The sequence below is a fragment of the Oncorhynchus mykiss genome, chromosome 12 (genome assembly GCF_057628025.1).
Source record: "Oncorhynchus mykiss isolate SJ-2025 chromosome 12, ASM5762802v1, whole genome shotgun sequence".
In the NCBI taxonomy this organism is placed as follows: domain Eukaryota; kingdom Metazoa; phylum Chordata; class Actinopteri; order Salmoniformes; family Salmonidae; genus Oncorhynchus; species Oncorhynchus mykiss.
Window position 1 is genome coordinate 66,236,129 of NC_143033.1, and position 12,316 is coordinate 66,248,444.

General features: G+C 42.6%; 2 protein-coding genes and 1 pseudogene across 6 annotated transcripts in view; all 3 read right to left on the reverse strand.

Annotated features, from left to right (window-relative positions):
* The window catches only part of LOC149979262 (28S ribosomal RNA), a 2,292-nt pseudogene extending 1,473 nt beyond the window's left edge, over positions 1–819 (reverse strand).
* Positions 1–5,817, reverse strand: part of LOC110537960 (uncharacterized) — a 40,067-nt gene extending 34,250 nt beyond the window's left edge. For 2 of the 4 annotated variants that reach the window (XM_090193022.1, XM_090193023.1), the window contains exon 1: positions 5,377–5,423. The gene's annotated coding sequence lies outside the window, so the exon portion shown is untranslated. Of the gene's footprint in view, positions 1–5,376 lie in introns of all 4 variants that reach the window. The other 2 variants (XM_021624448.3, XM_021624447.3) reach the window with 2 other exon arrangements.
* A 486-nt stretch (positions 5,818–6,303) lies between these two features.
* Positions 6,304–12,316, reverse strand: part of cpt1a2b (carnitine palmitoyltransferase 1A2b) — a 58,282-nt gene continuing 52,269 nt past the window's right edge. For both annotated transcript variants that reach the window (XM_036938031.2, XM_036938030.2), the window contains exons 17-19: positions 10,300–10,413; positions 10,025–10,117; positions 6,304–9,661 (exon numbers count right to left, since the gene is read on the reverse strand). In XM_036938031.2, coding sequence (XP_036793926.1) covers positions 9,551–9,661; positions 10,025–10,117; positions 10,300–10,413 — 318 coding nt within the window. In that variant the 3' untranslated portion in view covers positions 6,304–9,550. The remainder of the gene's footprint in view (positions 9,662–10,024; positions 10,118–10,299; positions 10,414–12,316) is intronic.

Consider the following 12,316-nt stretch of genomic DNA (forward strand, 5'->3'; position numbering starts at 1 on the left):
GCTGTCAGAGCAGCTCACAGATCACTGCACCTGTTCATAGCCCATCTGTATACAGCCCATCTATCTACTGCATTCCCATACTGTATTTATTTATTTAGCTCCTTTTGCACCACAGTATCTCTACTTGCACATCCATCTTTTGCACATTTACCATTCCAGTGTTTAATTGCCATTTGTAATTACTTCGCCACCATGGACTATTTATTGCCTTAACTCCCTTATTTGACCTTATTTGCACTCACAGTATATAGACTGTTTTCTTTCGTTCTACTGTATTATTGACTGTATGTTTTGTTCATTCCATGTGTAACTCTGTGTTGTTGTATGTGTCGAACTGCTTTGCTTTATCTTGGCCAGGTCGCAGTTGCAAATGAGAACTTGTTCTCAACTAGCCTACATGGTTAAATAAAGGTGAAATAAATCAATTAAATAAAAAAGTCTAGTGAACGTAGAGGAGACCTCCCCACACATTGCGAGCACCGTAGCTGGGGAGTTCTGCGAGAAGGGCCCGGTGCGCGTCCAGAGTTGCCACCGCCAACCGCCCGGACCCAACCACTCACCGGCCCGCCGACGGACACCACCCCGACGAACCCCCGCACGCAGCCCCTTGCGAGACCATGCACGAGAGACTGCGAGATGGGCCACACAACAAACTTACAATGGTGGCGAGAGGAGGGCGACAGAGCGACTGCTCCCCCAGCCGCGGCTCGAGCCCAGCCTCACTTCGCACCACAGACCGACTGACACAGCTCTTAGAGCCAATCCTTATCCCGAAGTTACGGATCTTTTTTGCCAACTTCCCTTATCTACATTGTTATAACATGCCAGAGGCTGTTCACCTTGGAGACCTGCTGCGGATAGGGGTACGGTACGGCCCGGCGTGAGATTAACCCCCACTCCCCCAGATTTTCAAGGCTCAGGGAGAGCTCACCGTAGGCCACCGAAACCGCAACGCTTTCCAGGGCTTGGGCCCCTCTCTAGGGGCGAACCCATTCCAGGGCGCACTGCCCTTCACAAAGAAAAGAGAACTCTCCTCGGGGCTCCCGCCAGCTTCTCCGGGATCGGTCGCGTTACCGCACTGGATGCCTCGTGGCGCTGTCTCCACCAGTCCGTGGACATTCTGACAGTAGCTTGAGTCCAGTTCACATGACCATGGAGATATTGACATTTTAAATAAAATTTAAACAATGTAAAAATGTGTGAAATGAAAATGGGCAAACAAAAGGGTGTGCAATATAGAAGGGTAGTCAGTAAACATTCTGAACCTTGTTTGAGGTCAATAGGTCACATGACCAAGGAGCTATTTAAATGAGAAACATTGAAAAACATTTAAAATTCATGTACAATTGCATGAGATGAAAATGGACAAATAAAGGGTGCCAATATACAGTGGGGCAAAAAAGTACTTAGTCAGCCACCAATTGTGCAAGTTCTCCCACTTAAAAAGATGAGAGAGGCCTGTAATTTCCATCCTAGGTACACTTCAACTATGACAGACAAAATGAGAAAACAAAATCCAGAAAATCACATTGTAGGATGTTTAATTAATTTATTTGCAAATTATGGTGGAAAAAAAGTATTTGGTCAATAACAAAAGTTTCTCAATACTTTGTTATATACACTTTGTTGGCAATGACAGAGGTCAAACATTTTCTGTAAGTCTTCACAAGGTTTTCACACACTGTTGCTGGTATTTTGGCCCATTCCTCCATGCAGATCTCCTCTAGAGCAGTGATGTTTTGGGGCTGTTGCTTGGCAACACGGACTTTCAACTCCCTCCAAAGATTTTCTATGGGGTTGAGATCTGGAGACTGGCTAGGCCACTCCAGGACCTTGAAATGCTTCTTACGAAGCCACTCCTTCGTTGCCCGGTCGGTGTGTTTGGGATCATTGTCATGCTGAAAGACCCAGCCACATTTCATCTTCAATGCCCTTGCTGATGGAAGGAGGTTTTCACTCAAAATCTCACGATACATGGCCCCATTCATTCTTTCCTTTACACGGATCAGTCGTCCTGGTCCCTTTGCAGAAAAACAGCCCCAAAGCATGATGTTTCCACCCCCATGCTTCACAGTAGGTATGGTGTTCTTTGGATGCAACTCAGCATTCTTTGTCCTCCAAACACGACGAGTTGAGTTTTTATCAAAAAGTTATATTTTGGCTTCATCTGACCATATGACATTCTGGATCATCCAAATGCTCTCTAGCAAACTTCAGACGGGCCTGGACATGTACTGGCTTAAGCAGGGGGATACGTCTGGCACTGCAGGATTTGAGTCCCTGGCGGCGTAGTGTGTTACTGATGGTAGGCTTTGTTACTTTGGTCCCAGGTCTCTGCAGGTCATTCACTAGGTCCCCCCGTGTGGTGCTGGGATTTTTGCTCACCGTTCTTGTGATCATTTTGACCCCACAGGGTGAGATCTTGCGTGGAGCCCCAGATCGAGGGAGATTATCAGTGGTCTTGTATGTCTTCCATTTCCTAATAATTGCTCCCACAGTTGATTTCTTCAAACCAAGCTGCTTACCTATTGCAGATTCAGTCTTCCCAGCCTGGGGCAGGTCTACAATTTTGTTTCTGGTGTCCTTTGACAGCTCTTTGGTCTTGGCCATAGTGGAGTTTGGAGTGTGACTGTTTGAGGTTGTGGACAGGTGTCTTTTATACTGATAACAAGTTCAAACAGGTGCCATTAATACAGGTAACGAGTGGAGGACAGAGGAGCCTCTTAAAGAAGAAGTTACAGGTCTGTGAGAGCCAGAAATCTTGCTTGTTTGTAGGTGACCAAATACTTATTTTCCACCATAATTTGCAAATAAATTCATTAAAAATCCTACAATGTGATTTTCTGGATTTTTTTTCTCATTTTGTCTGTCATAGTTGAAGTGTATCTATGATGAAAATTACAGGCCTGTCTCATCATTTTAAGTGGGAGAACTTGCACAATTGGTGGCTGACTAAATACTTCTTTGCCCCACTGTAGAAGGGTAGTCTGAACCTCGTTTGAGTGTCGTAGATCACATGACCAAGGAGCTATTGAAATTAGAAAGTTTTAAAAAGTGGATGTAAATACGTGTGATATTAAAATGTACAAAATAAAAGGTGTGCAATGTATTTAAATTAGTGCAAGATATAAATCAACCAAGAAAGCGTGTGCAATGTGTGTCTAAGCCATCGGGTTAGCTAGAACCTGTTTTAAAAGTTTTAGGAGTAATGGTTAAAAAGCTATGGAAATTCAAACAATTAGATTTGTCACTATGTTGACGGTCCCTAACTGCTCTTGGTGGACGTAACGAAATCTACAGGCAAATATCTGTTTAATATCCAACCTGAATCTGTCTTTACCTCGGTTCCTCCCACTGTGACTCCGGAAAGCATGCAGTTTAGGGTACAGATGAAATAGGTCTAAATGTGCAGTTTTACAGCTAATATCCTGCAATTCTACACATATTGCCATCGGATGGAGGCAAAAGCTTTCTGTTTTTCATATGATAACTGATGATCATGGTAATTCGACCATGCCTGCAAATTTACCAATAAAAATGTTTTTGATGACATTGGCTAATTGAGTGACAACCAAATTTCGAAATTGCACCTGGTGTATTCTATTATTCTAACTCAACAGTAAATTGCGATCCTGAGTGAGATACAGCCTGAAATCGCTAAAAAAATGTATCACAGCTGGCCGCGATAGGGAGTCCCTTTGGGCGGGGCACAATTGGCCCAGCGGTGTCCGGGTTTGGCCGGGGTAGGCCGTCAGTGTTCAGATCATTTTGTGAAGTTTAAAATGTACTGTATCTGCATACACATCAGAGAGAGAGTGTGTGTGTGTGTGTGTGTTTCTGACAAAAAGAAGAGACAAGAGAATAGTTTATCTGCATGTATGCATGAACGCTTGTTTATGTGCATGTGTACAACAGTGAGTTTGTGTGTATGTGTTTGTTTTTTTATGCTAATGTGATTCTTGTGTCATTTGTTTCTTTGTTTTTGCAGCAGCAACGGTGCATGAATTCTACATACCACTAGGCTGACAAGTCAGCTAGCATCACAAAGACTATCCACAGCGTAGAACACTATAGAGATGAGATGCCTTGTCAACCACCCATATTTCTCTCTCTCTCTCTCTCTCTCTCTCTCTCTCTCTCTCTCTCTCTCTCTCTCTCTCTCTCTCTCTCTCTCTCTCAACAATGTACATATTGCCAGAGTTTATTTTGGATAATTACAATATAAAAATGAGAATCAAAATTGTCAACGGGACAACAGTAACAACAATAACCAATGGTCAAAATAACCATACATTCAACAATAACAATAAGCATACAGTAGAGTACATGTGCAGGTTTATTGGTCTGTCAGACACTGTCCCTCAACTTATGGCAGGCAGCAATGTAGTGCGCTGCCAACCCACAGCTCTCTGTGTCCTCCCCCTACAGAACGGGTAGCCTATCCTCATCAGAGAGGTCAGAGAGGTCTTTGAAACTACTTCTACTAAAATTACACTAATTGTTTTATATTTCTGACATTTTGTCAGGAAATGCAGCTCCGTCTCAGGTTCTGCTGTTGTGCAGTGGTTGCACAGCCTATCCTCTACAGGGAGACAGGTTTTCCTGTGTCTACCCTTCTCAATGGCAAGGCTGTGCTCACTGAGCCTGTACTTAATCAAGGTTTTTCCAAGGTTTTGATCAGTGACCATGGTCAAATATTTAGCCACGGTGATTTAGAGCCAGATAGCACTGCATTTTGCTTTGTGTTTGTGCTTCCCAATAAGCAATGCAGTTTTGTTTTGACTGTTTTGATTTGGTTTATTCTGATTGATTGGATCCCTCTCTCTCTCTCCTCCCACACTGTCACAGTTGGATTGTTGGATGTATCTGCTAGGTGTTGGCTAGAGTGCATGTGCCAATCCCAGAGTGGGTACATTGGCTATCTAAAGCAACATTTTCACATCATTCCATAAATGGGAATTTACCCCCCCAAAAGGCACCCCCAAAACAGACAATACCAGGAATTCAGCTAAACGTGTTTAATTTATGAAATCTGTTCCCAAGTATTCCCACGAATAAAAATAGACGTGGTCGTGTCTCAATGTCATCAAGGTATGAAATTGTTGTTCTTTTCAAATACAATCCCTTTTGGCGCCTAGATGGGCAGTTTACAGTGTAGAACTACCTATACATGATAATTACGTTCCAGCCCCCCGACCATTCACTCAAACAAAAACCGACCTGCGTCTGAATCTAGTTGCCCAAATGCCTACCCGTGGTATAAAAACTATTACATAGAGGTTATGTGTAGAAATGTTATTATTAACAAGCCTATAGCAATTACAAAGACATTGGCATGGGAAAACAGAAATAGATCGAAAATCAGCAACACCTTACCTTTTAGTGTCTGCTCTGGACGTTGTGCAAGCGTGCCTTTTGACATTACTTTCACTTTTGTAGACTATGGCGCTTTTGTAGTTTAAACTGCCACCCCGGCCCCCCTCTTCTCCCTTAATGTGAAAAAAAGGTCCATGTACCACTTGGACATTCTGGGGACTTGTTATGACCCCCGGGCTGTCTGCATTGAGACCTCAACGACCCTTTATGGCTCTACTAGGATACATTCACATATCGCGGAAGGAATATGATGTTATTGGAGTTCTAATCCAGCGTTATAAATTGACGCAGACATTTCGAACCTCCCCGCATATAAATCAACTAGTGGACATAATAATCTAAATATGCCTGTTTTAAATGCCATTCTCGGAATCGCAGTTCAGGTCTTTTGTGGTGAGTGCAGGTGGCTGTAATTCAGAGCCGGAAAATAAGATTCCCTTTACACTGTGGACACTCAAAGCCTACACATGGAGGCGTCGAATGGGTTAGTAACAGTTTCCGCAGGGGGGCATAATACATGAAAACCACATGGAATTATGATGAAATATGAATGTCTTTGAATGGAAATGATTCATTTGCAGTACAAATACGCTCATGTATTTTGTATTCCATTGTTATAACCCAATTCCTAAAAAAATAAAAAATAATCCCTATCGACTATGGATTATGTCATCTGTCTGGGGAGCAACTTCACTGGTGACAGAAGTTAAAGATCTTCACATAGTAGAGGAAGATTTGGAGTGGAGCTGCATGGGTGCTCTTTGATATCACAGCATCTACCCAAATCACTTCGAAATCATTTTAGGTTGGAGCAGCTGTGTCCATGGTAGCTCATGCATGCTCAATGACTGACACACACACACACACACACACACACACACACAACTCATTTGTTGCATTGTTGTTTATAGGCAGAATGGCAACATGTTGATCCATATATTTTTTTTATTGACTACATGTGCCTGCAGTGTTTTTGAATACACCACTGCTACTGCCAGAACCAGCACCTGGCTCTAGACACAATAGTGTGCACATGGTTCTCTTTCTTTTTTACCTGCAAAGATTAGGGTCAATTCCTCCAACAATATCACCACCGGTGATTGCTGTCAATTCAAGGGAATTGATTCAGGCCTATATCTGGCTGGTAAACATAGACCATTCATTCAACTAGGCCACTGGGCTGTTCAATTCCGGTCCTGGTGGACCAAAATGCTTCTGGTTTTTATTGCACTCACCTGGTGTCCCAGGTCTGAATCGGTCCCTGATTAGAAAGATAAGATGAAACCCAGAAGTGATTTGGCCCTCCAGGACCAACATTGAATAGCCCTGATCGGGCATTGCTCCAATCAAAGACTTGAAACTCAGCCCTTCTCCTGAACTGAAATTGCCTTCCAATCAATAATTTCTGGATTTTCTTAAATCACCAGCCAAGACAGCAGTCAACCTTGTCAACTTTGTCACAAACAGTACCAACTAGGCCATGAAAAGTATTCCATTCATACTACCATTACAATTGGTTAAAGGCATTTTCACAGTCACGTTTACATTTAAATAATTCTTAATATGCAAAATGACCACCAATAATATGAGCATCCTACTCACTACACATGCAACAAACAAAAGAGGTAAACATGGATTAGGTTCCATCCACCTAGGTTCTGAGCAACACATCGTTTCCCAATCCTAGTCCTGGAGATTGGGAAACGTTTTGTTTCTTTGTCCTAGCACCAACACACTTGACTCAACGAATCATCAAGGGATGAATCAGGTGTGTTAGCGCCAGGGCAAGAACACTTTTTTTGCACCCGTTTTGGGTCCCCAGAACCAAGATTGAGAAACACTGACATATACATTGAACTAGTGCTGCTGGGTCGGCTGGAGTGGGCACCTACAGACAGAGATGTATAGATAATGATGAGATACTCATGTCCCAAAGGCGGGAAGGCAGGCGACAAGCGTAGGGCCAAAATAAGTCCATAGAAATGCATTGGCTTGTTTTGGAAAGATTTTGGCGTCAGTGAAACATTGTGCTTCGCCTCTTCCTCTCTGCTATAGATGATCCCATTCTGGGGAACTTAAAGGACCCCCCCCCCCCCCCCCCCCCAAAAGGAAGTTGCCGCCACTATGTTGACGTAATCATCAACAAATAGGGCACTGACAGCAGTCTGTCTTGCTAACATTATCTAGCTAGTCATCTTGCTAACCTTATCTTGCTAGTTAATGTTACTCGTTGCGTTTTTTTTGTTAACTACACCAGTAGCCAGCTACTGTAGATCTATGGCTGGTTCTGGAGCTGGATTTGTCATAAGCATTGATTCAGGGAAAACTCCGCCACAGGTGGAAAACACTGGCCCATCTTTGACACCGCCATCTATCGTTATCTCCAAAGTTTTGGCATCTTCCACAAATGATGGCCTTGACTCCACCATAAAAATAATTACAGAGAATAATATGAAGCTCCTGTAATATTTATAACGACTGCTGATATGCGTTTTCGACATTGTCGTGCAACCTTTGGTACAGTAGGCAGGCTGCTGGCAGGTTTTGGCTGGGGTACAGCAAAGCCAAGTCCCTTCTTATGGTTCTCACAGGGGAATTGAAATGATAGGCTACAATGACTTTACTTACATGAACTATAAATTCCTTTACATTTTCTTTCGCTGGTGCCTTTTCATTGAATAGACACTTGTGGTTTCTAGCTAACCTTCCACCAATCAAAACAGTGGAGCCTGTAGTGAAGCAAAAACTTTAGTTGTCAAAACCATTCAGAAACGGGGGGAAACAGGTTTGCAAAACGCCATCATATCATGCATTTATACCATATATATATATATATATATATATATATATATATATATATATATATATATATATATATATATATATATATACACACACATACACACATATATATATATATATACACACACACACATTATTATATATATATACACATACATATATACTTTTAATACAGACTATCCAAAAAATAAGTAAACGTTTACAAATGATCCAATCGCGAAGAAGAATAACTTTGCAGTGGCTTCTGATGAATTAACAATGCCATGCTGGTAACATTGACATAAAACCCAGCCCTGAAACAAAAGGTAGGCTCTGGCCATTGTCTTTCAACAAAAAAAAAAAAACTGGATTTCTACTGGTGAGGGTGTTTAAAAACTAAAATTAATCTCGCCCGTAATCAAAAAGCATCTCAGAGTAGCTGTGCTGATCTAGGATCCATCCCTGTCCATATACTCTTATTAATTAGGATCTAAAAAGGCAAAAATGTCCCGACATCAACACTCCTAATCTGAGATGCTTTATGAATACGAGCCCTGGAGATGATCCCTAGCCAAAAAATTAAGAAGATATCCTGGACAGGATTTGGATCAATTACATTTTAATAAAGTAAATTCAAAAGTGATTTTTATTAAAATAGAAAAACAGAAAATTAACTGTTTCTCCTTCTCTTATGTATAGGGAAATCATTGAAAAATCTAATTGAATTGTTTTTAAATCACTGAATTTGAAATTACTTCCTGAATCGATTGAAATGGAATAGACCCCAACCCTGCCCCTGATATCTTATCCTAATGATTGATGTTCACTGCAGCCGACCCATTCCGTTAGTGATCTACATTCACGTGAGAACAGAGTTAAACCAAAATTACAAGTCAGTCCCGCTTCTTTAAACTTCCACTGCTTCTCCTATAGATGTATTTTTAACTAGGGAAGTCTTTTTGAGGCCAACTTAAAAGGACTTTTCAATCAAACATTACAACTCTTTCCAACAGTAGTTCACAATCAAGATGATAAAATAGAAAAGACAGCCATAATGGTGGGTTCACAAAGAAAGAAAAACAAGAAAAAAAAGTTATTGCCTACCTTTGACCTATGTGGGGATAACCTCCACTAATTCCCTTCTCTTTTTGTGGAGATTTTTCTCTCACTTCCCCATCCCTTCTTCCCTAGCTCTCTGCCTCATCCTCGTTAGTTCCCTTGCTTCCTATTGCACTTCTCCATCTCTTCAACTATCTCTCCCTCCATCACACCGAATCTCTTAGGGCTTTCTTTATACACAACCACACTCAATATAATATTATCCCACTATCAAAAAACAAAGCAAACCCCTACCCCCATCCCACCCCATAGTCCCTTCTTTCCCTGTAAGTGTTCACTGCTGTTTCTTATCCTGGGCCTGTGAGTTCTCCGTCTTAGCTGGGGTAAGCACAGAAAGGAGGTCCAATAGAGCCCGACTGATCTGGGCCCCGAACCGGTGTGAGTCCTGAGAGAGAGAAATAGGAGATACAATGATTTGACTTGGTTTATTTCTGGGGAGAAATATGATGGAAAAATATGGAGAGAGAGAGAGAGAGACATATTTCAATGTGGCTTTACTTATTGGGAGTGGGGGTTAAAGACTTGTACACATAGAAGGGAGGGAGGGATAGATACAGTAGACAGAGAAAGGGAGATGAGAGGGGGGAGGGGGTCTTTAAAAGGGCCCATTCATAATGTTCAGCTGGCCATGCATGATTTGTGTCGGTTTAAAAGAGAGACAAAAATGTACCGCTTGTCAACGTTTCCATTTGCTATATGCACATTAACATCTGTCACCAATACATGTGAGTGTATAACACACACTAACCGTCTCAGAGAAGGAGTGCTTGCAGGATACATGGTAGTTGATCATGTCCTCTCCTACGATAATGTACGACACTCCGTAGCCATCGTCTGCCACCTGGAACAGAGGAAAGAAGTGGGAAAAGTAGCAAAAGGGTGTGTGTGTCTGCGTAGGGGTGTGTGTACTCACAGGGCCAAAGCTTCCCCAGGTAGTTGAAGTCTGGGTAGAGGTGTGTGTGTGTGTGTGTGTGTGTGTGTGTGTGTGTGTGTGTGTGTGCGTCGTGGTGTGTGTTTACTCACAGGGCCAAAGCCTCCCCCCAGAGATATAAAGTCTGGGTGGTTCTTCATGTCAAACAGCTCCAACTGCTGAACCGGAGTCTGACTGGTGGAGAGGCGCCAGGGCTCTGACAGCACCTAGATGGACAGACACACAGAAGGATCTAGGTGTTGTCGGCGCCCTAGCAGACGCTTTTAACCAAAGCGGCTTACAGTCATGCGTGTATACATTTTATTTGATTTTTTAAGTATGGGTGGTCCGGGAATTGAACCCGCTATCTTATTTCAGACGCTACAGGATATTAACAGAGCCTGACACACAAACACCAGGGCCTGATTAATGCAGGGGCTTACAGGGGCTGAAGTTAAGGAACCTCTTTACTTGGCAATTTGACTGTTAAGCTCAAGGGTACACTAGCAATACACTAGCCAGTCCTGAATTGAATGGGAACTGCCATCTATGGATTATATTTCTATGGTTGTTTGGAGCTGTCAAGTTTACCTTTCTCAAACTTCCAATTACAATGTGGAAAAAACACATTTTGGAAAGTAAATGCCTACTGCTTAAAAGAGAAACATACTTTGTCTGTGGAACCAATAGAATTATTATTATTTTTCTCAACAACCTCAAATTTTGAGCAAATAGCAGCACTGTTTTTCAAAGTAGCATATCTTAAGATAGACTAATGCCACGCCGAGCGCAGAGCCATCACCGGTGACTAGCCTTCATCTTCATTATTGGGTGAGTCAGTGCTACTGGAAAGTTTCCTTAGGAGCCTACTGGAGCCTAGTGGAATCGGAAAGTATTCAGACCCCTTCACTTTTTCCAGGTTATATTATGTTACAGCCATGTTCTAAAATTGATTAAATTCATTGTTTTCCTCATCAATCACACACAATACCCCATAATGACAAAGCGAAAATCAGGTTTAGAAATTTTAGCAAATGCATTACAAATAAAATATTAGAAATTTACATAAGTATTCAGACCGTTTGCTATGAGACTCAAAATTGAGCTCAGGTGCATCCCGTTTCCATTGATCATCCTTGAGACGTTTCCAGAACTTGATTGGAGTTCACTTGTTGTAAATTCAATTGATTGGACAGGTCCCACAGGTTGACAGTGCATGTCAGAGCAAAAACCAAGCTATGAGGTTGAAGGAATTGTCCATCCAGTTCTGAGACAGGATTGTGTCGAGGCACAGATCTGGGGAAGGGTACCAAAACATTTCTGCAACATTGAAGGTCCCCAACAACACAGTGGCCTCCATCATTCTTAAATGGAAGAAGTTTAGAACCACCAAGACTCTTCATAGAGCTGGCTGCCCGGCCAAACCGAGCAATCGGGGGAGAAGGGCCTTGGTCAGTGAGGTGACCAAGAACACAACGGTCACACTGACAGAGCGATGGGGGGGAGAACCTTCCAGAAGGACAACCGTCTCTGCAGCACTCCACCAATCAGGCCTATATGGTAGAGTGGCCAGACGGAAGCCATTCCTCAGTAAAAGGCACATGACAGCCCGCTTGGAGTTTGAAAAAATGCACCTAAAGGACTCTTAGACCATGAGAAAGATTGAACTATTTTGCCTGAATGCCAAGCGTCACGTCTGGAGGAAACCTGCCACCATCCTTACAGTGAAACATGGTGCTGGCAGCATCATAACTGTGTGGATGTTTTTCAGCAGCAGGGACTGAGAGACTAGTCAGGTTTGAAGGAAAAATGAACAGAGTAAAATACAGAGAGATCCTTGATGAAAATCTGCTCCAGAGCGCTCAGGACCTCAGACTGGGGCGAAGGTTCACCTTCCAACAGGACAACGACCCTAAGCACACAGCCAAGACAACGCAGGAGTGGCTTTGGGACAAGTCTCTGAATGTCCTTGAGTGGCCCAGCCAGAACCTGGACTTGAACCCAATCATCTCTGGGGAGACCTGAAAATAGCTGTGTAGCAATGCTCCCCATCCAACCTGACAGAGTTTGAAAGGATCTGCATAGAGGAATGGGAGAAATTCCCCAAATACAGGTTTTCCAAGCTTGTAG